The 27,298-nt window shown below is 40.6% G+C and overlaps 1 protein-coding gene across 6 annotated transcripts in view; it reads left to right on the top strand.

Annotated features, from left to right (window-relative positions):
• The first annotated feature begins 6,536 nt into the window (after window positions 1–6,536).
• Window positions 6,537–27,298, top strand: part of UBE3A (ubiquitin protein ligase E3A) — a 53,848-nt gene continuing 33,086 nt past the window's right edge. Inside the window, exons 1-6 of one of the 6 annotated variants that reach the window (XM_042041059.1) lie at window positions 6,540–6,640; window positions 10,288–10,495; window positions 16,202–16,269; window positions 23,836–23,982; window positions 24,590–24,708; window positions 25,344–25,425. Coding sequence is in view for 5 of the 6 variants with exons in the window: in XM_042041040.1 (XP_041896974.1) it covers window positions 24,689–24,708 (20 nt within the window). In the remaining variant the exon portion in view is untranslated. Of the gene's footprint in view, window positions 6,641–10,287; window positions 10,496–16,201; window positions 16,270–23,835; window positions 23,983–24,589; window positions 24,709–25,343; window positions 25,426–27,298 lie in introns of all 6 variants that reach the window. The other 5 variants (XM_042041040.1, XM_042041013.1, XM_042041050.1 and 2 more) reach the window with 5 other exon arrangements.

The raw sequence follows: 27,298 nt of genomic DNA, 5'->3' as shown, positions 1-27,298 counted from the left end.
GAGCTGTGGCTGATGCCTTTTCTTCTCAAGCTAAATAAGGTTTCATCTTCATACAGACACCCCTTGGGAGTGCCCTTTTCAAATTAAAACCTCCCCAGTCAACAGTAGTATTAAAGCAGCTTATAAAATACTGGGTGGAGAAAGCTGCATATTGATGCTAATTACCTGAGCCTTCAACGTTTCAATTATGTCATGATGACCTTTTAAAAATCATTTATTGACTGGAAAAAATATGGAGAGCTGGTTGAACCTGATTTCACCAAGGTGCCACTGCAGTGCTAATAATCAAACCATACTCTGTATTCAAGGAATGAGCTGTTTAAATAGGAAAGTAATTATGACATTAAAATGCCAAAGAAGAAAAAAAAGTCATAAATTGAATTTGTCACTGTGTAGGATAACCCAAGGACAAAGTGGGATTCTGGTATGACACAAGTTCTCTTGGAAAAATAGAGTGTTTTGTCTCAAAAGCAACATTTCAACTAAGCACTATGCAGTCCCTTCTTCAGAAAAACACGTGTTTGCACCAGGATTGCTTGTCAGATTTTTTCTTTTTTTTTTTTTTTTTTAGACATGGCAGGTTTATAAATGCAGTTGCCTGCATTCTTCCAAGCATTATTAAGTATGTCACATTAATTGCACAAAGCCATTTTGCTCTGCTCAGCAAATCAGACTTCTATATATATCCTGGAAAAAAAATGTAGGCATGTGGTCAGAAAAACAGCTGTCAGTCAGACTCCTCTTCTACAACCAAAACAATGGCTAGCCCAAACCTGCATGGCTATGTGCTGAGTGCTGCAAAACATACCAAGATGTGCCTGTGAAATCTCTGAGTAAACAAAAGCATTGCTCCTAAGCATCTTTCACAGCTACAGCAGCTCAAGAATTCTTTCTGAAAACAGAGACTTCAGGAACCAGGGCCAGACTGTGAATGTAGAAAAGTGTGTAATACAGCACAGCAGCAAGTAAAAAGGCAGGGGGAAAAAAAGAAAAGGGGGGGGAGGATGTTGAAAATCACTGCAGTGCTGGCACCCTCACAGCCCAGAACTGGAAAGAATGCAGACTGGCCAAAAAAGAGCATTTCCAGTTCACGTGAGCAGATGACCAAAGGAAATATGATGAAGACCTGCAGCAAACCACAAACTCTCACCCCCTGAGAAAGAACTGAAATGCGTATATTCTGCTCCATCTTCAAGAAGACTGGAGGACCTAAGTGCAAGGCTTGAAGAAAGATGATACATTAGACTTGGAGACAAAGAGGTGCATGTGAACTGCTTCTCCTTTCACCCTATTTCCTCCCAGAGGCCACTGGGCTGGGAAAAGCATTCAGGAAACAAGACTCTCCCTGACAAGCTTATTTCAGCAAAATGAATCGTGAAACCTCCCTCAGCTCGCAGGGAGGAACTGAAACCTCACTCAATTCAGATAAGTCTTCAGAAATGAGAGCCACTTCAAGATTACATGAACCTCCCCATCACAGCTTAACCAAGAGGCCAGTTCATCTATTTGTGTGGAGAAAAGGGTGAACAAGTATGCTTGGAGAACCAGTGCTCAGAAGTATGCATAACCCTTCAGAAATGCCCACATAAAGGGGATTTCTTGAATCTCCCAGCTGCCCAGACTAAGCTCTAACTCAAAACTTCAGTATTTCATTCCATCACTGATGATCTTTTCCCATCCCTTATTTTTTTATCTGCAAAGGGGTGCTGAAGCATTTGGCTTGACTCACAAAGTCTCGGTACACTTCAGTGTACTCCTATCACCTAAGGGGTTACACTTAAGAGCTTCACTAATTTTCACTCACATAACTATTTGAAACAAACACCGAAAAAGGTATTATCAAACCATTTGTACTGGGGTTCTCAAATTAAATGAGAACAGGACACACATAGCACTCTCTGTGTGTTTACAAACACAGAGGAAACTATTTGCCACAAAGTTCTGAAGTGAGATATCAACATTACTGAAATTAATATGCAGCAGACTTGGTTCATGATGGCATTTCTCCAGCATCATAAGTAAATTGTGAACGAGGCTTGGGATTCTATCTTTAAAGTCCTTTTCCTCCTGCTGGGAACTACTGCCTGTTCCATACAACTTGTCAATGAGACAAGTTGTATTTGTTCCCTTCAGCAGTTAAAAAAACCTCTTTGTTTCCAAATATTCAGATGTTAAAACTAGATTTTCTGCAGGACTTCCACTTCATGACCAAGTTATTAGCCATAATAGTTGATTTTTAATTTTTTACCAACCATTGCTTCAATAATGTAATTGAAGCATCTCACCAAAGCCTGCTCTGGGAAGGGATCACTGCAAAAGACAGTCAAACCATTTGCTCTCCTCAGCTACAGTCTGTACCCAGGCCCTAGAGCTGCAGGGATTAGCAAGGAAGCAGGGAGGGAGTGGTGGCTTTTCCACTGGGAATTCCAGTCAGATTTCTCCAAATTCGAAGCCTGCTCAGCTGGGCAGATCCAGTTGCTTTCCAGCAGCTGGCTATACCAGTGTAAAGTAGCTGAAAGCACTCATGGCAGCAAAAGCATTTCTGTACTCTAGTATCTCATTACTTCAGAATATGTAACATACCTAAATGAGGCAGGAAAGTACAATCATCCCCACTGTAACACAAGCCACTTAGGCACATCAAGGGCCACAGTTAGTCTACTGCTAGTCAAGCTATCTCAAAGTCAAAAAAAAGCTGCAAGCACATGCTACAAAACCTAAAAGTGATTTAGTATTTCCCCCAAAATGGCAACTTGTCCCTGGCAGAATCAAAATGAAATCCATCATGCAGCTTGGTCATCCGTACAACACCGCTATTCTGCAATTTGTTCTGGGTATATTCCTTAATGTGTCATTCTTCACCTGTCCACTGCCAGTGTGATTTGTCCCACATCTCCTCAAAACAGAAGGAAAAGTGAGTCTTTTCACACCTGTGTCCTATTCAGAGAAGACTCCTTCCCCTACCTCTGCATCTAGCCAGTGCAATAAAAAACACCCAGCATTCACATCAGCTCGATCTGCCCTGCACATTTCCACCATCTGTTGTCATCTGCCCCTTCCTCATAATTGCACTGGTTTCTCCAGAGGAAAACCAGTGACACATCTACGCTGTATTATCTCAGAGCAGTGCTGGGTTATGAACTGCTCATTACTAACATGGGACAAGATCTCAAGATTGCAATCCATGGGAAAAGATGCAGTTGATGCTCTCTAAAGGCTAAAAAAACCCAAACAAGTGTCAGCTACTATTTGGAAACACAGAGGGTTTAAAAACCCCATCATCGTATAAATCAGTTGTGTTCCCATCTTGGATACTGGTCTTTTCTGCTATAAGGAAACAAGATGATGACCCAATGTCCTGATAAAAGTTATGGAGACAGATTCCATGCAATGATTGACTGCCATAAATTCCAGGAAAGTCTTTAGGACCATCATCTGAGCATGCAGGGATAAAACTGTAAAGGCCAGAGTTAAACTGGAAACAGGTGAGGGATGTGAAGGACACTAAGAGCATCAGTAGATACATCAGCAGCAAAAAGAAGACTAGGGAAATTGTGGCACTGCTCCTAAATGGGACAGAGCACCAGTGGCACAGGGTACAGAAAACAGCACATCAGTGCCGTGACTGCTGGTATGGCGTGGTCTTGGAGCTCCCAGATCCTTAAGGAGATTAGCCAAGCTTGAGGGAGAAAGATGCTGCTCTCGGATGAGGAGCATGAAGTTAGAGACTACTTAGGTAAACAGGACGTACATAAGCTCATGGGATCAGATGGCAAGTGATGACACAAACTGAGAGCTAGCCAATGTCACTGTGAGGCCACCTTCTGCCATCTCTCAATGACCACAGTGTTTGTGAGAGGTCCCCAAGTGCTGCAGGCAAGGAGGATCTGAGGTATGGGGATCAAGGAGGATATGGCTGAGCAGCTTCACCTGAAAGTCTGGGAGATTATTTCCAGACACAGTAAGAGCAAGAACTTCCAGACTGGGAACAGCCAGCATGGATATACCAAAAGCAAATAATGCCTGACCAGCCTGAGACAAGAAGGCTCTGCAGGAAAGGAGAGAATAAGATGTTGTTTACTTGGACTCAGCTTGTGACACGCTTCCCCATAGCATCCTTACAGTCAAGCAGGAGATAAGGACTCAACATGTGAGCTCTGCAACAGAGCAAGGGAAAAGTAGCAAGACAGTTCATCTTCCAGATGCAGTTTTTTCAATATTACTACTTCTGAGGTAACAGGAAAGCTCATGGCACACTACACTTTGGCCTGAATTTGAAATTTTAATACACAAAAGTTGGCAGGTTTTGCTACTGTGTGGGAGAGAGCTTCCAGATGCAGAAGGCTGTGTTCATGCCAGTGATTATTTTTAGATGATTACAAATGTCCATCTGAGCACAGCAATGTACCCTGCTTTCAGACTACACTGAAGTACCAGAATACTCCATTCAGTCTTAATATTTCAATTATACATCTGCCCACCATGTCCTCTGTAAGTAGCAGGACTCTGCACTGGTTTGTAATAATGCCATTTGAGTCCCCTGGTCTTACCAGCTATTACCCTGCAACAAACACAATAGGTCTTCCAAAACTATGCCAAAAAACATGTCCTCTTAAACACCTATTTCCTAGCCCAGAGCCTGGCTTTAGTATCATATTTTTGAGAACTTGTGTTTATGGTTTTAACAGCTTATTCTAACATTTGAGAACTACTCATATTTCTGGTTCATACTTTTAAAAACAAAACAAAACAAAACAAAAGCATACTCTCTGCCAGGATAGAAGCACCTCTATTTAATTGCCTTTATTAAGGGATAATGTAGAAAAGAGTTAGATCTATTTTCCTTTTTTTTTTCTCTACTTATTCCTTCCCCTGCTCTGTGCTTGTAGCTCCACATATTTAAAGCTTTAAGAAGCCAGTATCCAAAGAAAGAAAAATTTTGCATGCATTGCCCAGTTTTAAATTTATTTTATCAAACTGCTTTTAACATTCACCTGCCAAAACACAATTTTACTCGTGCTTTTAACATCACACAAAAAGCATACTTGCAATGCATAGGCTGGGTGTAGGTAGGGGAAGGAAAGGAATGACCCAAGAGGCAATGGAAAAATTATGCGTGAGGCAGAGGAGAGAGCCAGGTGTCAGGCAGGGCTGCACAGGACCAGAGGGTTTCTCGCCCACCCTTCAGGCTGCATCCCCGGGTCCCAGTCCCCGACTCTTCCAGCCCCACCAGCCAGCTCTGCCCTCTGTGCCCCCCAGGGTGCTAGTTTTGAATAACACCAGGCATTTGATGACCTAAATTTACACCGTAGTGGCTCTCTGCCCACCGCTGCAGGCTGGGACAGCAAGGCTGTCGCCATGCTTTGCCACCTATGGGTCACCCAGCTCTCGGTCTCCCCGTCCTCTCCTCCCTTGCCAGGGAGGGGGCACACACGGCAGGGCTGGCCAGGCCTGGCACTGCCCGTCCTCTCATGCCTTGGCCGACACATGGCTCCAGCATGGGCTCCCCTCCAGAGGTCACCGGCCGCTCCCCTAACACTGCTCCCTCCTGCCAGCCAGCCATGGCTCCCTGCCCAGATTAAACCCGATAAACCCTGGGCGGGCTGCCATGGGGCCTGCCGGACAGGCTGGACTCTGGTGGGGCTCAGAGGGGACCTGCCGAGGGACTCAGAGGTGGTGGCGGCCAGTCTCCTTGCCCACAGCAGCGATGGCTCCTTGCTGTGCCACCAGTCCCTGGGCTGCCCGCCGGCCCCCACGGCTGCGTGTGCAACTGGGCACCTGTGTGTACGTGTGTACCTGCCAATCTACCCGTGTACGTGCGTCTGGGCAGATGCGTGCGTACGGGTGCGCCTATGTGTGTATAGGTGTGTGTATAGGTGTGTGAATACGCATGTATCTGTAGGTGTGAATACATGTATCCGTGTGCATATGTGTGTTTGTGTATACGTATCCGTACACGTGTGTACACGCGTACATGAGTATGTACTGCCGTATCCCACACCCACCCGCCTCTTCCCTCGCACCGCCCCGCCCGCGGGTCGCCCCCCGGCTCCTGCGCGAGCGCACGCGCGGCCCCGCGCCCCACCCCGCCGCCCCGCGCTGCCCTCTTCCATCATGGCGGCCCCCGCCTCGCGCGCGCGGGCGCGCAGGCGCCGCCTCGCCTCCCCTCTTCCGAGTGCACACGGCCGGAAGGCGCGGCCCGGCAGCTCTCTATGGTTGCCCGCGGTGGGTAGCGCGCCGCCGCCGCCTCGCCTCGCCTCGCCTCGCCTCGCCCCCGCCCGCGCTGCACGCCGGGACACGGCCGGTCCTCCCTCCCTCTCTCCTTCCCTCCCGCGCGTCCCGAGCCTGCGCCCCGCCGATATCCGCGTTGTCCCAAGATGGAGGTGCGGGGCTCGCGCTGAGCGCGGCCCGGCCGACACAGGAGCAGGAGGAGGAGACGCGCCCGCCCGGCCCGGCCCGTCCGCCCGCCTCTTCTTCCCCGCCCCGCCAGGCCGCGGCTCCGGCGGCACCGGCAGCAGCAGTAGCAGCGGCGGCGGCGCCTCCTCCTCGCCCGCGGCCCGGCCCCGAGTGCGGCGCGGCCCCCGCATGAGCCCGGGCGGCGGCGGCGGGAGCGCCCGGGAGCAGCAACCGAGGTGCCCAGGTCGGTGTGGGCGCTGCGCAGGGCCGGGAGCGGGGATGGCGCCCGGCTCTCGCTGGCCCTGAAGGGGAGGGAGGCGGCCCTGGCAGCTCCCCCGCGCCGGGGAGGGGAAGGCGGCGGCCCCGGGGGTCCTCTCCTTCCTCGCCGTGAGACACATGCGTGCGGGGCCGCCCCGGGAAGGCCGGGCGGGCGGGTGGCTCCGAGCTTCTCCCGGCCCCCCGGGGGAGACCGGGCTCGCTGGGCGACCTTGGGTGAACCCAGCCTGCCCCTTCCTCAGTTTCCTGGTTCGGTGACGGCTCTGCGGGGCTGCTGTGGGCATGGGACGGCTCAGTGCCATCGGCGCGGCCGGCTGCCGGAATGGGAAGCGCTGCGAGGGTCTCTTAACTAGTGGCCAAGGCCTGTTAGACAAAGTAGGTCTGTTCACTTGCTCCTGTTACCTTCTGTCCAGTGTGAAGAGTTGGATCTGAACCTGAGCAGGCTGCTTTGCTGATGCATGTGATGTGTCGCTCCTGACTGCAGGACTTTCTGGGCTTTAGTTTTTAAGCATACCTGCAGTATTAAGATCTCTTAAGGAACGTTACAGTTCACTGTTGATTTGTAAATCAGATGTCTCAGATGATGTGTTGTGGTCATTCAGAAGTTACTACTGCTTAAGAAACAAAACATATTTCACAATTCTCCTTTAAGTGACAAGAACTTGTAATTTACAGGCTTGTAGTTATCCTTTTTCTTTTTTCTCCAGTTAAAGGAAATACTCGTTTATGTTTTCTTCTGTGTAATGTGTTGGTCTAATTCTAGGACTAAGCATGTGTCTTACACATCACTTTAGGGATGGTCCCTCTGTCTGTATGGAAACTTACCTGCCTTAGTAGGAGTCTGCAAACCTGAGGCCCTTTGAGAAATCGGCTTCTCAGACTGGTTTTACCATGCTTCTTGCATGTCTAGTAGAAAGTTTCTCAGTGGAAAATTGTACCCAATTTTAGTTTGATTTCTTAACAAAGTAAGGCCTGCGTGATTGTATTGCTGGTTTATCTTTTTTCTTTTTCTTTTTCCTTTTTTTTTTTTTTTTTTTTTTTGGTCTGGTTGACTGGTTTGAAAGGGAGAGGTCTAAAAGATAAGATTAAGTTCCTAATTCATGCAAATAGCATCCAGTTAGAGAGATTCCCTGCTAAGGGAAAAGCAGTGCTCTGAGTTGTACTGTGTTGTTAGACACTTACGATGGGGGGGAGAGGGAAATGATGGAGATAGTGAGAGGTGTACTACTTGATAAGAATGAAAAGTGCTGGAAAATGGGCTTTTTATAGTTCTCACAAACTGCTGGGTTTAGATGTTGGGTCTGAATAATGCTGCGCCCTTTCATCGTGGAAACAGTTGAAGGTACTTTTTAGAAATTTGAAAATAAGGCAAAACTCAGTTTGAGTGTGTTGAAAGTATGAAATGTGTATTGCTAAATTGATATGGATATGCAAAGAAAACTATCACATGTGTTTGTCTTTTAAAATAGATGCAGTTTGTAGTGCTTATGACTTGTCTTCCTAACGGTATCATTCTGTCAACTCAGTACAGAGAAATAGTGAAAGAAAACCTAGTCCACTACTTACATTTACAGAGCTGATACTTTTAATTGAAATTATTTCTGTACAATATTACAGATGCTTCATCTTTCTTTTACAAAGACCTTCCATTCCATCCTAAATGTTTGCTATTTAATGTAGCATCTTTCCTGCTGGAATTAAGGAGTTCATTTTGTTTATCAGAGGTGTTTGCTATTTCTCCTCATTAGAGTGTCCTGAGTGTCTCCCAAGAATATAGAAATAAAAGCACCAAGCTAGATACCAAAATAAATGTTTCATTTGTTTGGGTCTATTTCAGGGCATGGTTCTGTGACTTTGCAAAAAAAGTCAGGCTTGAAAAAGCAGAAACTTTTTCACAGCAGTGTATTTTAAAGCCTACATTTCTCAGTCCAAGTCCTCTTCAGAACTCCAAAGCTGTGTAGGTTTGATCCTTTTTTTTAGCAAACAAGACTTCTGGTATTTTCATTTTTTTTAATTGCTGCTGCTGTTTAAAAATGTGGGAACAATGATTCTTTTGTGGATGGAATTGAAAACTGTGTGTATATGTTGAATATATCTAGGGATATTCTTAGCCTGTTGGAGTCCCTGTTAGAGTCCCCGATTGTTTTAATCAACTTGAGAAAATAAAACAGGTTCGTTTTCATATCCTTTAACTTCTCTTTTGAAAGTATGAAATGTCATGTGTACCACAGTATAAAATCATGCTTGTTTCATTATGATTATGTTCTTTGTTGATATATTCTTCACTGGTTCTCTGAATTCACAGGTTATACTTAACCAGATAAATGATGGGGGCGGAAATATCTTTGAGTTGAGTTTTAAGTCCTAAACATGTTTAATTGTGAACACATTTAAACATACAACATTTTCTATAAACACTAGTACATGATATGACACTTATCATGGAATTCATTTAGTTTTTATGCTTTTGTAAATATGCATCATCCTAATTTTTGCTGTGCAGGAAAGATTTTTTTTTCCCCCTCAGTTTTAGTTTTAGTTTACTTAGTGAGTATCCAGAGAGAGTTCATCTTCTTTTAAATGCAGGGAATGTCTTTCTCCCTCCGCACACCAGTGTACTCATACACCTGAAGATGAAAGCAACTAATTCTTAAAAATAGAACATGCAATTGAGGGGAAAGGGAACAGAATTCATAAAGTATGTAGGCATTTCCAGCATCAATCTTCCTTTCTGGTAGTGTGGGCCAAGTCTTCACTCTAATTAATGAATTGATATTGATTTTTAAACAAAGGAGGTGTGTTTTACAATTTTTCTGAAGTATGCAGTGCATTTAAGGTAGCTGTGAATTTTATAGAGAAGCAGTGTTAAAAGGTTTTCTTCACTAATCAAATTCTGATTTGTACATGGAAGGAGGGGAGTAATACATTTGCTATCAGGGTCTGTAATGAAAAAATGTAGAGTATGTTGCTTACTTTCTAAAAACAAAAATCTGCCCCCCTCACAGAAGTTCTATAAAGCTGTGCTAAACAACTGGTTCCAGAGACAACAGCAGTGAGCAGATCTCATGTTTGAAGTTAATTTTGTCACCTTAAATACTTTGACCTTAACATTTACTACATTAACTTCTTGTATTTACAGGCAGTGCCTGATGGCCTCATGAACCTGTGTTGCCCATGAATAAAAGTTTGGAAAAAAGCTGGTTCATAGGAATAGTAATGTGTGTAATGCATCTGGTTGGTTAGCACAAAGTCAGCAAATACAGTCTAAAGGTAACATTTTGCAATGAAGCAATACTTCAGTAACTACACCAGCTGGTGACACATTTCTTCAGGAAAATAACCTCATAGGAGGAATATGAAAAAGAAAATCAAATAATGTTGAGATCCAGGATTCAGGTTTGGCAATGTAACATCTGACTAAATAGCACTTTAAATTGCTATTTTTGAATAGCTGCACCTTCCTGTGGTTAGGAGGGACAGAGCTTATTGACAAAATAACTTACTGGGTGCAAAATTACATTATAAATTAAATATTATTGTAGTTATGTCTAACAAATACTCTTATGAATGAATCTCTTAAAGGAAGCATTAACTACTTCTTACTTACTTTAATAGGTTGAGCCTGCTTCCCTGTATTATGCAAACTGCTGAATGGAGGAAGGGGGTGGAAGTCAGTCTTTACCGATACTCTTTCCGTTACCATCCTGCATGGTTCTTTACCCATGTTTTACAGAGTGGTGAAGAATTAGGAGAAGCTGCAGTTATTCAGCTGAGTGGAACTAAATGGGTGGCTTCCTTCTGGACCCTCACTTCACTGTCTTAGGTAAGAGGGGTGATCTGCTTCTTTTGAAGCTACTTGAATTTCCTTAGAACAGAAGTATGTATGGGGTTTTTAAGAGAAATTTCTAGTTAGCGAAGCAGAGCTTTGAATTCCTTTTTTTTTTTTTAATCTGGTGGCTTGAAAAGTGCATTCACAGTTTGTAGCTCTCCCAGTACTTTTCATCGAAAAACATTGCTGTTTGCATCCATTCAAATAACTTTAAAAACATGCTCTGTGTACTAACATAATTTACTTTTGAGAATCATGCTTATCTTATGTAGTATGACAGAAGTGGGACTGTCACCCAGAGGTGGATTACAGTGGTGGTGGATAAAAGACAATTTGAACTGATGTACCACTTGACTGCTTGGTATGGAGTGCATTATTTTTTTTTCCAAAAACTTGGAATAGTTTGGATTGGAAGGGACCTTTAAATGTTATCCAGTCCAAATTCTTCTGCAATAAGCAGGGACATTTTCAAATAGATCAGATTGCTCAGAGCCCCGTCCAGCTTGACCGTGCATATTTCCAGGGATGGGGCATCTCCTACTCCTGGGCAATCTGTTCCAGTGTTTTATCACCCTCATTGTAAAAAATTACTTTCTTATATCAAGTCTTAATCTACTGTCTTTTAGTTAAAAGCCATTACCTCTTGTCCTGTCATAGCAGGCCCTTGTAAAAAGTTTGTCCTCGTCTGTCTTGTAAGCTCCTCTTCAGTATTAAACAGCAGCAAACAGGTGTCTCCAGATCCTTCTCTTCTCTAGGCTGAACAATGCCAACTCTCTCAGCCTTTCTTCATAGGAGAGCTGCTCCAGCCCTCTGATCATTTTTGTGGCCCTCCTCTGGACTTGCTCCAACAGGTCCGTGCCTGTTGTGTGCTGAGGACTCCAGAGCTGAATGCAGCACTCCAGGTGGGGTCTCAGAGGAGTAGAAGGGCAGACTGGTCTCCCTCAACCTGCTAGCCATGCTGCTCTTGATGCAGCCGAGGATACGTTCTGGTCTGCAAGCGCACATTGCTGGGACAAGGCTGGCCTTCCAACAACCAGGATCTGCAAGTCCTTCTGTAGTTACTTTCTGCTGCCAATTCCCTCGTTGTCTAGCCTGTATTGATACCAGGGGTTTTCCCCTCCCAGGGTCAGGACCTTGCAGTTAGCCTCATTGACTGAGGCTCCCATGGGCCCACTTCTCAATCTTGTCCAGGTCCTTCTGGATGGCATTCCATTCCTCAGGCATATCAGCCACACCACACAGCTTGGTATTGTTTGCCGGCTTCCTCAGGGTGCATTTAGTCCCACTGTCTATCATTGATGAAGATACTAAACAATACCAGTCTCAATATGGACGCCTCAGGGATACCTCTTGTCATTGATGCCCATCTGAACGTTCAACCACTACCTTCTGTATGCAACCATCCAACCAATTCCTCATCCACCAAAGAGTCCATCCATTATCTCTCCGATTTAGGGTGAAGGGTGTTGTGGGGGACCATGTCAAAGGCCTTACAGAAGTCCAAATAGATGACATCAGTAGCTGTTCCCTTGTCCGCTGATGCAGTCACTCTATCATAGGAGGTCACCAGGTTGGTCCAGCAGGACTTGCCCTTGGTGAAAGGGCATATCTCAAATCTCCCCGTCCTCCATGTGCTTTCATGTTCATTCCTTGCGTGACAAAATGTCAAAGCTGTGACCTAAGTAACTAAAGACAAAATTTAAGTATCAAAAACTTTAGAGTGGTTTGAAACCCAAAGGAAATTTGATCTTGGTGGCCTGTGTATCGATAGGATCCAACAGGATCTCAAGCAGAAAATTACAGAACCTCTTTGGGTTTGGTGGTTGTTGCATAATGGTCTGGCAATGATTAGTCCACATAGTTTTCTTTTCATTCTGGTGTTGTGTGAGGACTGACAGGACTTCTGACCAAGCTAGAGTTCTAGGTGTGAAGCTAGTTCATATCTCCTTCATGGAGAAGACCATGCTCTTTGCTTCCTTTGGCAGACTGCTTTTAGGACTTTTTAATATTTCCTTGATAATGATTACACCAAAGAAATTGATGAAATGAGGATGTCAGGATGACAAACACCTTCTCCCTTACCTTTAGGAGCTGTGTGCAGGGGAGGCACAAGAGTGATCTATATTGTGTTGCCAAGCTTGCAAGGCACTGAGAGCTGCCAGGCTTGTCCAGGCAGCCAGGGTCTGGCATTACTCGTGTGCTCCTGCTCTGGTATGCTCCCTGGGAGCCAGGTTGGAGCAGCTGCAGTTCAGCAGGCTTGGGCTGTTAGCAGGTGGTGGAGTGGCTCTTAAAGGAGCTGAACTTCTCAAATAGGACGTAGGTCAAAATACTTGAAGAAAGGCTATCACAGTTGTAGATGAGTTTTGCATTATGGTTAGTTGTGTGTTTGAGCTGACTAATGCTTTAAGTGTCTTTATTTTACAATGTCGTATTTGCCATTTTCTTAAAAGGAATCAAAAACTTCTGCAAAGCTAGATAATACTGAAGAGGTCTGTCACTACCTCAGAATTTGTTTCCAATACAATTTTTCGGTTTTCGTATTTGTATAGCTATATTCAGATAACGATTGCTTGTTTTTTCATAGTGAAATATCTTGTCCAAAGTCTTGGTGATGAATATTGTGTTCTACTATGTGTATAAACAACCCAAGTTTGTTTTTAGAAAGTCCAAGGTATACTAGTGTACACTGTCTGAGTAGCAACACCTTGTGTTTCAGCTGGTGTAGCAAAACTTGCTTATTGTAGCCAAGAGAAATACATACTTAAGAGTCCGCACAACCTGCAAATCCCATCAGATTTCAAGGACAAGGGAGCTCCCGAGAGTGTGTATCACTTCTGTGAGACACTGGTATTTCTTGCTTGCAAAGATGGAGCCCTTTACATAGTAAGGCTGTGAAAAATACTCCATTTGCACAATTCCTATAACCTGAATATCTGACTGAAAGAAGGATGTTTGTGAATATTTGTTTTTTACTTGGCTAATGTGATTTTTTTTTACTGTTAAGAATGTTAGTTGTGGAAGAAAATTATTCTTAATTGAACTTAAATATTTGAAATTGTGTCAGAAAATTTATAATACTAGGTATTATTTCTGTAGGGTAGTGCTCTCAGAATTTTTTCTTCTATTCCTGTTGTGTTACAGTTATTGGATAAAACCAGATAAACATAACAACCCCAAACTCCAAGTGGAAAACATAATTTAAGCTGTTAGAGATGATTTCATGATATCTTTTATCAAGCCAGACAAAAGAGCTGTGAAGCTTTTTTTGTAATTTATAATTAATTCCTTAAATATTTTGTAATTACATATGCTATAGTGTGGTTAGTTCAGTGCTTTACTGTCTGTGTTAATATAATTCGGTTTGCCTTGAAGCCTCCTTTTTTTAATTGAAAATATCTGACATAGTTGTAAACAAGCAGCTTTTTTGGCTCTGGTCACATGATAGATGAAGATTTTTTAATGTGGAATGGAAGCAATAATGTTGACCAAGCCTTTAATCACATTTGCCATTTGCATTTTTTTTTAGGCAGATGTGGCTTAGTGCTAATTAAGTATACTAAAGGTGAATGTTGAAGTACATCTGACTTCATGAAATCATTTTCATTCCTTTTAGACAAGCATTACAGAGCCTTACTTCCTTTTGTGTTGGTCATGTAGCCTTTGAGCGAATGTAGACTTTAGACTTAGTAGACTGCTGAACTCTGTTCTGCCTCCGTGGTAGCTGGTGAGGAGAGATTGAAGAAGAACTGGAAGTCCAGGAACTTCAGTTTTGTGTTGCTGGATTTGCTCTTCTGTTGTTGTGTGTTATTATGCAAATAAGCTGTCTGCATCTCCTCCATTGTGGTCTTGTTTCTTCTATCAGTTGTACTGTCCTAGACTACTCCATAGCTTCAGTTCTGTTGGGAACCATTGTTTTCTTGTCTCTATTGCTGGACAATGATCATAAGATCTCTGGTAGATGTATTTGCACTGCTTTTTCGTGCTGTACTTGGTGCTCTCCTCCTACTCTGTGAACACTGAAAATATGTGCTTCTATATCTTAGAGGAGAATGAGAGAATTTTATACAGATAACACTGCTGTATGTCTGTACAGAACAAATGCATACATTGAAGTTTAATCTGGAAGTCCGATGACATAAGGTGTGAAAATATTGGTTGCATTTGTCAGAATACTTTTAACTGAGTTTGTCTAATGGCACCACTGTGAATGAATAATTATTCTTTAGTAGAATATAAGGTATTTTGGATTTCTGCTGTTGATACAGAGTGGAAGTGCTACTTGCAAACAAGAAAATCATCAGTTATTGTCTCATGCTGTTCAGATAAATTTTTCTTTTTCTTCTGAATGGTAGTAAAGTTTTATTGATGCAGTTGCATATCATTAGCACAGTAATCCTAACTGTACAGAAAGCTACATAATTAGTAGAACTGTTTGTTGAAATAGCAGTCTTTTTTCATGAAACATGTAGGGTGCCCTATATAACGAATTTTTTTTCAATACAAGGAAGTGTGTTCACGTTGTTAGTGCTTAGAGTTTTAGTGGTAAAACTGGTCCAGGGTTTCAGTTCCCTGATAAAGAATTGGGCCCTTGACACTAAATGAGTTCTTGCTGGTTTGACATCTTTTAAGATAAAACTGAATGTACTGTTCAGGTAACCAGATCAGGTTTTCCTTTGTGGGACCTCTGATCCATGTTGGAGATCAGCCTAAATCAGCTGTGTTGGATTTGTTTGCTCTTAATAAAGTTTTAAACCAAGAAATTATGTATTAAGTCTTCACAGTACTGAAAATGTGATATTCTGTGCCAAATTACTAACTTTTTTGAAAAGTAGTAAGTAGATTTCATAGTATCAGGGAATGGTTTGAGTTGGTAGGGAACCTTAAAGAAAAATCTAATTACACCCCCCGTCCATGGGCAGGGACGCCTTCCAGTAGACCAGGTTACTGAGAGCTCCATCCACCTTAGTTTTGAACACCCCCATTGATGGGGAATCCACAGCCCCTGTCTTTCTTCAGTTATATGCCTATGTGTCTGTTTGTGTCACTTTTTCTCTCAAAGCTGTCTGTGCTTTTAGGTGTTTGTTGAAAATATTTCAAGTATGTTTTAGTCCCTTGTTAATTATGACTTCTCTGAAAATGAAGAATTTATAGAAAAGCTTACTGAACTCCAGCGATTTTATGCACCCAGAACAAAGATTTGGTTCTATCTGTGACTTCTTTTGAGAGTTCATTTTTCTTCTTATTATAAATGCCAGTTCTTAAAGAAAAGAAAAAAAAACAGAACTAAATATGGGCCGGGAAGGAGAAAGGAAATTGGTATTTGTAATGAACTGGATGAATGGAATTGTAAAACTATTGCATCACTGCAAGGGAAATAATAGGGAATACTATGTGCATGAACTTTGTTTTTGTAGTTTATCTAACAATAATTATTTTCTGTTGTGCATTTTTATGAAAAGTGTGATTTAGTTTTTATATGGCTTAGTTTTAGGCAGTCCTGTGAGGAGTGGGTAGCTGGGTACGATGATCCTTGTAGGTCCCTTCTGACTTGACATATTCTATGAGTCTATGTTTCCTTTAGTTGCAGGCTCATGACTAATCAAATAGGCACTTTTGAAGGTATTGTCTTGAAGTTGTATTGAGCTTCAGATTGGTATGAAGCATACTGCAAGATCTGAATTGTAATGTTTTGCATTATAGGTACAAGAACTGTAGAAGTCCATTATAGAATTTGAAAGAACAAGATTCTGCAGCTCTGAAAAGATATGGTATGTTTGTTTTCACTTACTTTGTTTGTATGCTAATAATTATAATAGCAAATAATGATACTTTTCTTTCCTGAGATTAAAAAAAGGGTTGAAAATTAATTCAAGAAGAAGCACACAATCACTTTTTCCCCTTTTTTTTTTTACTATGGTATCTATTACTTAGTCATAATTTTCTAGAAAACTGACTTACTTGATTTTTCTTGGGGAAAATAAATACTGCAGATATAACATTGATGAATTCCCTTTTGATTTAACAAGCTCATCATCATGCTGCTACCATCCATTTATTGCTCCATGGATTGGATAAGAATTGATGTGTTTCTGAAAGCTGTACCAGTTTTTTTTATTTGCTGCTGAGCATATTTATAGTGGGGGTATGACTTGAAAAATAAGTTCAGAACTTGCAGAAAATTTATGCAGTCATCAGTGTAAGTCAAATTTACAAATAGGAATGCTGGGAAATACAGAAATATAATCTTTATTATCAGTGTTAACATAAACCCCTGGCACATGGTATCTCTTTTTTGTCTAGGCTCTTAAGTGTCCAGTCAGCTTAAAAATATGTACATGTATTGTGGCAGGGTTGGAACTTGAACTTGTAGTTATTTTAATTGCCATTTCCTAACTTAATTCTGGTGTGGTTCTCTGGTAATACCTGCTATTACTGCACCACTCTGTAGTGTCTCTAAGTTCTACCAACTATGAACCAACTTGGAACATAGAGAATTTTTGAAACTTTGAGCATCACTGCGTTCAGAAAAACAACTATTAGGTTAATTTTTCTGCCATATTAAATAGGTCTGTTCATGCATATACAAGATTGTATGTAGTTATTTCAAGAACAGCTTCTAAGCAATGTGTGTACCACTTAAAATGTGGGGAAGAGCTCAGTAACAGCTGATCCAAGTTTTCTGTGCCATGGGTTTATGTCTGGATTTTTCAAGATAATTGACTTAGAAATATACTTAAAGTTTTGAAATCTCAAGTTCGCAAAAGAGTTGTTTGGTATCTTTTTAAGTTCTGTTTTGTAGGTAGCTATAGACAGGCTCTAATAAAACTGTTAATTCTATGCTGAAACTTTAGCTGTAGTGTGTACTAATTAAAAATTGTCTCTCAAAAAGCTACAATGTTACATTATCACAATCCAGATGTTCCTGAGAGAATTGCATAGATTGGTCCTTTACTCTAGTAGGCATCTGGCAGGTAGTGTATATTCATTTTTGCACCCACAGCACCACTGGGACCACCCACCTGCTTCTTGCTCTCCAGTGTCAATACCAGTTCTGTGTACAATGGCTCTTCTTCAAACCTAAGCCATTATTTCTTTATTGCCATTATTCCTGCTGGCTGCTTTTCTTCTGGATGTTTAACTGCTTGCCACTGTATGTATGCATTGAGTCTTTGTAATGGTATGTGCTTCATAAATTGATGAAGAATTCCCCTCTAATCCCCCACAAATTGTGAGTAATAAATACTAATGGAACATCAGAAAAGCTGAATGTTGTGCTACAGAATTGCATGGTTGCTTGGTTTTAATATAAATTATATTTAAGCAAACATGCTGAAGAACTTGGTGAACAGAAGGATGCTTTACATGGAAGGCAGCATGACAAATGGGTGGCAAAAGAAATCAAAACAGAGCATAAGCAAAAGGACAGACAGAATAAAAATTTAAATAGTAATGCTGAAGCAAAGCTGTAAAACTTACCTGATTGCAAAATAATTTAACATGATAAGTAGCCAGTAAAAGGAGAGTTACTAAAAGACATTTAAATAGGTGATTGGATTTCACCTACTGGTGTAGAAGGGACTTTTTGTTCATGGCTTTATATCATTTTGGAGGGAGCCTGAAGTAATAGATACAATATAACTGAAATAGAAACAAAAACAAATGGTTCTGCTGCAAAAAAAAATCAGGTGTGTTTGTAGTGGAAGACAAAAATCAGACTGTGGTCTAAGTGAAAAATGCCGAAGCTAAGGATAATTTTGGATCTTTCCTGCTTTTGCAAAGGTGAACAAAATACATATATGATCTCACTGAAATATCAAACCAAGAACAGATGTTGAAGGCGGAATCTAGAATCCAAAGTTGCAGGGGCAGTTGTAGAAAATGGGAATAACACACAGGCCTCTAGCTTTGGTCTGAGGGGTGGGAATGGGAGCAAACATCAGATATTCTTCTGTTACTCTGTGATTTATGAATGTCATAGTTTAACCTCGCTGGCAACTAAACACCAAACAGCCACTCTCTACCTCCCCACACAGTGGGATGTGAAAGAGAATCGAAAGAGTAGAAGTGAGAAAACTCGTGGGTTGAGATAAAGATAATTTAATAGGTAAAGCAAAAGCCGCACATGCAAGCAAAGCGAAATAAGGAATTCATTCCCCACTTCCCGTGGACAGGCACATGTTCTATTATCTCCAGAAAAGCAGGGCTCCATCACAGGTAACGGTGACTTGGAAAGACAAATGCTGTAACTTTGAACATTCCCCCTTTTTCCTTCTTCCCCCAGCTTTATATGCTGAGCATGATGCCATATAATATGGAATGTTTCTGTGGTCAGCTGGGGTCAGCTGTCCCAGCTGTGACCCCTCCCCACTCCTTGTCCACCCCCAGCCTCCTGCCTGGTGAGGTGAAGAGTGAAAAAGGCCTTGAATCTATGAAAGCACTGCTCAGCAATAACAAAAACATCCCTGTGTTAACACAAATCCAAAACACAGCCCCACACTAGCTACTATGAAGAAAATGAACTTTATCCTAGTCAAAAACAGTACAGTGGAGAGTATTGACATCAAGGCAAAGTATACAGACATTATAGGATGGAGCTTTTATATGAACCTATGTTTGATCTCCTTGTATTGAGATGCACAAAATTCTGCCTTTATGAAACTCAGTAACTTGTGTTTTTACTGAAATGTAAATTCCAGAGTAGCACTAACTTTAATTTGAAGATAGTAGCAAATTCAGATTCCCATCCCAAATAATTTATTCAAGTGTTAATTTTTCTCATTATCCTGCATGCTTTTGTTCCTACTCTAATTAGAATTTGTCGGCTTTCATTTTCTATTCAAGAGGATTTCATATGCATTTTTTTCAGTTGGAAGATCTTTATGTATTCTTTTTGTGCTATGAGAAGACTTAGTTTCTTCCAGTATCTATATTGATAGGCTTGATTAACTTTGAACTCTTTTCATTGTCTAATCACAAGGCATTTTCTTCTGTCTTCATGCTGTCTTTGTGGCTCTTTTTTACTATTTCTGGAACACTTCTGAAGAATATTGAATAATTGGAGAACTGGGTTAGAGTTTGGAAGATGTGTGAAGTACTTTGTGCAGATGAACAGACACTCTTCCAGGGACCCTTCATGAGTCATATCTGTCACTCTTTTTGTAATATATGGGAGCATGTGTACATTTGTGCATCAGTTGTGACTGCTTTAGTCACTTTAGGTTGGCATTTTCCAGGATAGAACCCAATTCTTTTGGTTTTCTAACTAATGTGATTTTGCATTTGTTGTTACTAGTAGAATTGCTTGGTTTACCATGCAGTAGGAAAAATTCATATAGAGTCCATATTATCATTTGGTTGGGCTTTTTTTGGCTCCATTAGGATTTTTATGATCAGGTTGTATTAGTGGCTGTTTTATTTTATTGTAGGATCAGTAGTAATTTTGCCTACGAATTAGATGCATGAAGAAAACTTCTCTTTTTATGTTTTGTGCATTGGAAGCAGCATGCAGGCAACAAAATAATTTATATTTCCAACTTTATGAAGAAATCAAACATGCCTATTACGTTATTATTTTTTCTACTTATGACAATTAAGATTGAATTTAGGGGTTTGGTGAATATTCTCCAGGACATTTGACTCAATCTCAAGTTTTAAAAGGCCAGCTCTCGTATTAGGTGTCAGTTCCTTATTGTATAGATGACTGTTTCATTGTGGTACTCAAAGTCTTTCTGGAAATACATAAAATTCGTTCTTGGGACATTCAGAGGGACTCTTGAGAAAACATACAAAAGCTGTCTTCAGTGGTATATTCTTGAGAGAGATGGTTACATTTAATTAAGCAACTCAAATTCTGGTACTGGAAGGTAATGTAGATCATGGTACTTCATTGTACAGTAAATCGCCCCTGTTTTCATCATAGATCAAAAAGAGAATCTTAAAAAATTTGGATCAAAGATTACTTGGGTAGATAACTTAAAATTATTTTATAAAGGAAATCTAAATTCTTACAAGTGCCACTTCCCACAAGTCCCACTCTTTTAATAAGTCAATCAGAAGTTACAGTTTAAGTAAGGATAGTGCTCATGTTGGAAGGGATCTTCCTAGGCATCAGATACTATGTATCAGCTGCCAGATTTCACTGCTGTCACAGAAAGTGAACATCAAATACCCAGGCACCATAGTAGGTTTACCATGTAATGTTCAGTTAAATTATTGGTACCTGGAAATTATTTGCCTTTTTTTGGTTGCTGAAGAATAAGTATTTACAATCTCCAGGGTGTGGCTTTAGGTTCTGTATGTTGAAGTTGGGGACCTCTTCTTGCCTGGTGTTACTGCTTGTAGACTTTCAAGGTTTAATGAACTATGTAGGTATATTTTATCAAACTATGCAACAAAGTTGCTTTTAGCCTTTAGCCTTTTAGCATGAAGTTGCTTCCTGACATCTTGTTCTTTCACTCATTTTTTAACTCCTCCTTGAGTTGATGGGAGCATTCTTTTAAGAAAATATTCACCTGTGTGCCATCTTGGAGAAATAGATGCTGTTCCAAATCACTGCATAAACATTATTTATCCCATTCCTTTTTGATGAAGGCTAGGTTAAGTCACAGAGTTCTCAGATACGTGGTTTGAAGACATGGATCCTTGTGTATTGTCTTCCTAACTGTAACAGGGGTTGTTGCAGTCCTGGTTGATTCTACCCCTAGTAAATAGTCGCTAGGCAGACACAGATGTGTCTGTACTAGAGCCTGCCCAGTCCCAAAGAGCCTGGCAGCCATCTTGGGTTTCTCAGACATACTCCACAGCCACAAATTTCCTTTCATACCTTCAGCTGCTCAGTGTGTTTGTGAAAGCCTAAACTGTAAGCCATGCTGATCATAACAGTGAAGACCAGGGGAATTTGTTTGAGTAATACCAATAAGTATCTGCTCTGGGGCTGCTGTTTTCATCTTCTATAAGGTAAGTTTCAAACAGAGAAGTTTTTTTGTAGAGAAATTCCTGTGACAGAAAAGCAGTTGGTTTAGACCAATTCACAATTCTCCATAATGCCATTTTCCAAGATTTCGGTGTATTCATCAGTGTGGTTTTCCCTTCCTAATCAAGTTGACTCTCTTAACCAGGTTGGAGGGTTTTTGTGGCTTGTTTGGATTAAGCAGTCAAAATGTCCTTTGTTTGAGCTATATTCAGAATAAGGGATCTTTGGTGGCAGTCTCCTTCACCACCCACCCTGTGTTTCAACATGCTGGTCTCTTTGCCAGCAGACTCTACTCTGCTGATGCATGAATGAGTAAGGTTTTAGAAAAATTAATTCTTTCATCTGTGCTAGGGAATCCTTGCCAATCATATTCAGTCCCACAGGAGTGGCAGCAAGGATAGATGGGGAAGGTAGGATGAGAAGGAGACAAAAGAGAAAAATGATTCATTAAGGTTTTTTGCATCTATATTGGCAAAAAGTAGCATGAGAATTTTCAACTGCAGTACAGTAAAAGTCTAGTTTCAAGGTATCATGCAACAAATCAGAAATCCTGAAACTACCTGATTCAAAGCTCTGACCCATGATAAATTCAATTTGTAGATACAAATTTCACAACAAAGCTTCAATGAGTTTACTTCAGCTCAGTGAGATTTGTGACAGTTCAGATACTCCTCCCATCACAGAACTGCTGTAGATACTATGTTCGGTGGTGTGATAAATCTGACTAACAGAGTTGGGTCTGTGTCAGGCCTTGGCACAAACTTGTCTTGCCTATGACTTTGGAGCAGCCAATTTAATGTATATTTTTTAACATTCCAAAATCTGGTGGTGTTTGAATCCAGCACCAACACTTCATGTACTCTTTCGCTGTTGTCAGTCGTGTTCATGACTTCTCCCGTATGAAACAGCCTCAGGAAAACTTTGTTTTACTAAGGTTCATGGCAGCCTGGTGTTCTAAATACTTCTATTTGAATGGAAATCTGCTGTAGAAAGTTTTTGCCAATAGTCTGGGTGATATAGGACCAAGTCTAGGTAGGGAGTGATTGGTCAGGCACACTCCAGAACATGAGCTGGTACTTCCAGCAGTCAGAGTGCAGGCTTCCCAGCCAGTGAAGCTTTAGAGATGATACCACTGTCCTCTGACCAGTGTACTAGAAGTTACTTGGGCTAGGTGCTAGAAGCAGTTTTAGAATAGGCATCTGTTTCCTCAAAACTAAGGCTTGCCTGAAACTGGACATTTTCAGGTCTTAATCAGAATGTATTAAGCAGTGTTTTACAGCTTCTCAGTTTTGCATCAGCATCTTAGGTTTTGCCTTTCTGTACAGCTGACAGTCAGCAGACATTAAATGGAAAATACTTACCCTGTTCTGTAATGTTGACAGATCAGGAACCTGTCCAACTGACTTTTAATTGTTTTTCTATGTTCCTAGCATTGACTCAGTTAAACTTTGACAATTTACACCCATAAAACATAAGTACTAGAGAACCTCTGTTTTATTTTGGAGATTTTTGGTAGCCTGCTTCTTTTTTACTTTCCTTGTGTCAACTGCACTTGTGTTACGATGAGAACACTCAAATATTACTGATGTTAAAATCATCAAATGGCACTTTACCTATCTCAATGAATGTATGTGATAAAACTAATAAGCATCATTCTGAAACTAACACAAATTTTGTTCTGTGCAGAGTTTGTGATAGAATGGCAAATTATAGTAGATTGGCAAAACTGGGCAGTTTTTCTGACAAACCTTAGAAAATCATGAACCTTGCTAAGATCTTACTGCAAGACTCTTGTATAGGTTGGACTGAAGCACCTAAGAAGGTGCAGTAAAGAAATAAATGGTTTTTACTACATATTTAAAGCTGTCTGATGTGCTCTCTTAGTATTTGCACCAGATTGTTATGTCTGCAGGTGTTGCAGAGAGCTGCGGGTGTGCCCTCAATAGCTTTGTGCACCTTCATTCTGTGTGAGGCTTTTGCTGCATGGCAACCTGCAAATGTGGGGTTTCATCTGGGTTACCACAGGAATAAAACTTATCAGGATACTATACAGAGGTCTGTCTTCATAGCTGCTGCTGTTAAGAGAAAGTAAGATAACTTTTTATTTACTAAATACAATATTAACATTGCAGTTTTTATCAAAAATTTATATTAGCAGAAAGGAAATGCTGTTTGTCATCTGACTCTCCTTCAGAGGCCTTGTTTCTTTTCTGGCTTTCTCCAGCGCACTTAGGAGCTTTGGGGGGGAGAGAGAATGGGATGAATTGAGTGTTGAGGATTATGTTTGGAAATATGTTATCCATTAACTTTAGTTTAGAGTAGATAATAGCAGTAGGTAAGAGACTAACTGGTTCCTTTTCAGCCATGGAAGTAATCAGCTGGGGTGGTCCCAGGGCGCTCTGGGCACGAGTATTGCTGAGTGATCATTGGCTGCCACCTGCGTGACAAAGTAAAGGACCAACCCTTCAATTTATACCAGTGGAGCCAGATCACGGGAAACAATTGACAGGTAAAATATACTTTTGAAAGTTTAAGGGAGAGGAGAGAGGACATGTGATATAAATGGAGCAAAGAACCTAAAAGATTTGCTATAGATAGCAAAAGTTGCTCCTCTGAAACTTTTATGTAGCTGTAGCTTACTTCTTTTTGGGGAGAGGCACACAACAAAGTTCAGGTTACTTGTTGCTCCCTGGGAACAGAGCCTTGCTAAGAAACAATGTTAACCCAACTGTAGCAGCAAAACACCTACCAGAATTTTATTGTAGGTAGAAATTACAGTTCATATTTATGCACACAATTCCAGATCTTTGAATGCTTGTTGTCTTGTCATGGGGTGTTTCTGCTGGTCCAAGAGATGGGTATGGATTTTGGTTTTTTAGAAAGACTAAAAATAAGTTGCTGAATTTTCAAGTTCACCAGTTGATTGTACTGCAGTGAGTAACTCTAGAAGTTAGAATGCCATGCAAAAAATGAATGTAAGTCTTAATCTCACTGATAAAACAATACTTAGCATCAATATTTTTCTTCTTTTTATGTTGTTTTTTTTTATTATTTTTAGAGAATTGGCTGAAAATAATTTTTAAGGACTTTTAACTAAATTATTTTTACTTATTTAGAATTGTTAAGCTTATGCTTAGCCCAGCGTGATACAGGAGTGGTGTGACAACTCGGTTTTGATCAGTGACTCAAAATTGTGATCACCCTGATGTCACCGAATGGCCACAGCTTGTAAAAGGTAAGCATGAAGCATACTGGGTTGTTTCTCAGGAATTTTTCTACTATAATGTTTATTTTAAGGTATTTAACTTGTATGGCTTGAAGTTAGTTTTATAAATAATATTGAGTTACATTATTTGTTTAAGATAAGTCAGCTGGCAAAGTTGACTTACACTCTTGCTAACAGTGATTTCAAAGCTCACTTAGTTTGTCTCTGCCTACTTTTTAAAATATAAGCACTGTGGTGCTCCATGATATCCCTCTTAAGAAAAATACTGTCAGTTAAAAGTCTCTGGTGATTTTTACTGTTATACTGAATTTCTGTATAAGTTGTTTAGCATACTTAGCCAAGCATTTGTTCAATTTTTTTTTAAAGTATTTATCCAGGAGGCTTGATGGTGTTAAAATGTGTAAGCTGGCATACCATTACTTCTCTCTTCTAGAGGGGTACACTGGAGGTAAAAGGAGTGGCTTGTAGAATGGAGAAGTTGCTCCCTGTGTTGTTGGAAATGAGCCACCATTTGAATTTGCTAGCTCATACTGCAGTATTCAGATTAGCTGGTGTCTTGTGATCAGTATCTACAATCTAATTCAAAGCTGAAATTTTAAGAGCATTTGCTCTGAGATTTTCTCTGAACAGAACTCTTGTTTCAGATTTTAAGCATGATGAAAGGACGTCTTGCCGTACTATATAGTTGTTTTTCAGTACTGTTGCCTGCTCACAGGAAATAACAAGGTATCTTGTTTGTAAACAATTGGGTATTGCAAAATAAATAGCTTCTCAGCAAACAAGTGCAACCTGTAATTAGATTGATCTTCCACTTCATTTTAATGAGTACTGAAAGCTCATTTTGTTAGGTGCTTACATTGTCATTTGAAACCTTTTAAAATCGAGTTAATATGTGCATTAATAGTTCTGCAAACCATAGTTATAGTAGGTCTGCTCATGTTTTAGAAAACAATAAGCTGAAGGAATTTTCACCCTGTTTTCTGCAGAACCACTTTCCTTAGAGGACCAAACCTTTTTTGACCCAGCTAGATGGTATTTTTTTCTTATATTGTTTATCTTACAGAAGCATCTTTTTGGGGGGTTTTTTTAGAGTAACATAGACTGTATTGTCTGTGTTAACAGACAATACAGTAACATGAACTGTACTGTCTCTTTACAGCCCAGATAAAATTCTCACAAATGATGAGGATAGGAAAAGATTTTGGGTATACTGATACCTGTGTTTACATGTCTGTACTACAGATCGCCAGGCTAACTTTTTTACATGCAAAGTTTAGATGCCAATCTGCTCTTTTTCTGTAATTCTTCATACTGCTATTTATTTTAAAGGCTGAAAGTGATCAGTATTCTTGATGTTTTTCTTTTAACACCACTATTTCCCTTGCATTTTCATAGCAACTAAAAGCACTACTCTCCCAAAGCTTCAATGTGTTGTATGTCGCAATATTAGAATTAAGAGAGCAAAGCCTCAAATGTCCAGACCTTTTGCTACTGTTTACTGAAGTCCTGGAAGTAAATAGAGGAGCTAACCAGTATGAATATAAACGTGCATCTTTCCTCTACTCCAGCTTCTACCACTTACATGCCCAGGTGAATAAGTGGGAAAAAACAATTGAGGTTCTTTTCACTAAGCATTTAGAGGCTTGCTTTGGTTGCTGGAGTTGAAGAGAAATTTTATTTGTTTTGCTGCTGAACAATATTTTTGTCAGCAACTATCTTGTCAGTTCTGAATTTAATGAGTAAGAGAAATGTAATTTGGAGGTAATAAATAGAGGCCAAAATTTTAATTGGGCAGTTTTTATGCTATTTTCCAGTTAAAAGGGTATTTACGTTTTAAGCATGAGTATAAAATTAGTTGGATAGGAAGTTCAGAATTCTGTCCCTAGTGTCAGTTAAATTTTATAAGTTAATGAAATATAAACAAATAATTTCCTGTGTTCTGCATCATCTGTCACTGCACAGTATCCAGCTAGCCTAGGAATTCTAAGTTGTCTGCCAGAAATACCTTCTAGGCACTGGGTCTGTTTGGTAGAATCCAGAATATTGTTAAGATCTGGTGCTTCAGAAAAGGAACTAAAATTTTAGTAAAGAATTTCGAGAGCAGTCCAAGCTTTAATAGGCGAGACCATCCAGTAAAATAGCACAATGAAACAGGAAAAAAGGAATCTATCAGGCTACAACTGGAGATTTCCAATAGCGTTTAGAATATTATAGATAGTTATGTAGTAAATAGAGAAATTTAGAAATTGCATTCCTGTAAGTAAAGATTTTTTTCCCTGTAAAGCTATGGGAAAGTCTGCTTATCTGTCCTAACTGAAATCCCGCAGCAGACTCTGGTGAAACCTGCAAAGTTAGTTCTATTTGCAGATTTTAGCTCACTTCTGTTTTTAGAAAGCTGTCATGAAAGACATTTTTGTTCATCCAAGCTGCAGAGTTTTACTGTAATGACTGTGCTCTCTTTCCACTCCTTGCACAGTATTTCCAGCATGGCAGTTCTGGTCAACTGTACCAAAGTTTGTACTCAAGTGAAGGTTCCGTAAGGTCTTTTAGGGTATGATTTCAAGGCATCCTAAGATTATGGGAATCAGAACTGCTGCAT

This window comes from Corvus kubaryi, unplaced genomic scaffold (genome assembly GCF_017639235.1).
Source record: "Corvus kubaryi isolate FWS band 111438036 unplaced genomic scaffold, C.kubaryi_AGA036_p1.0 133, whole genome shotgun sequence".
Taxonomy (NCBI): domain Eukaryota; kingdom Metazoa; phylum Chordata; class Aves; order Passeriformes; family Corvidae; genus Corvus; species Corvus kubaryi.
This window is presented reverse-complemented; position numbering and strand designations above follow the sequence as displayed.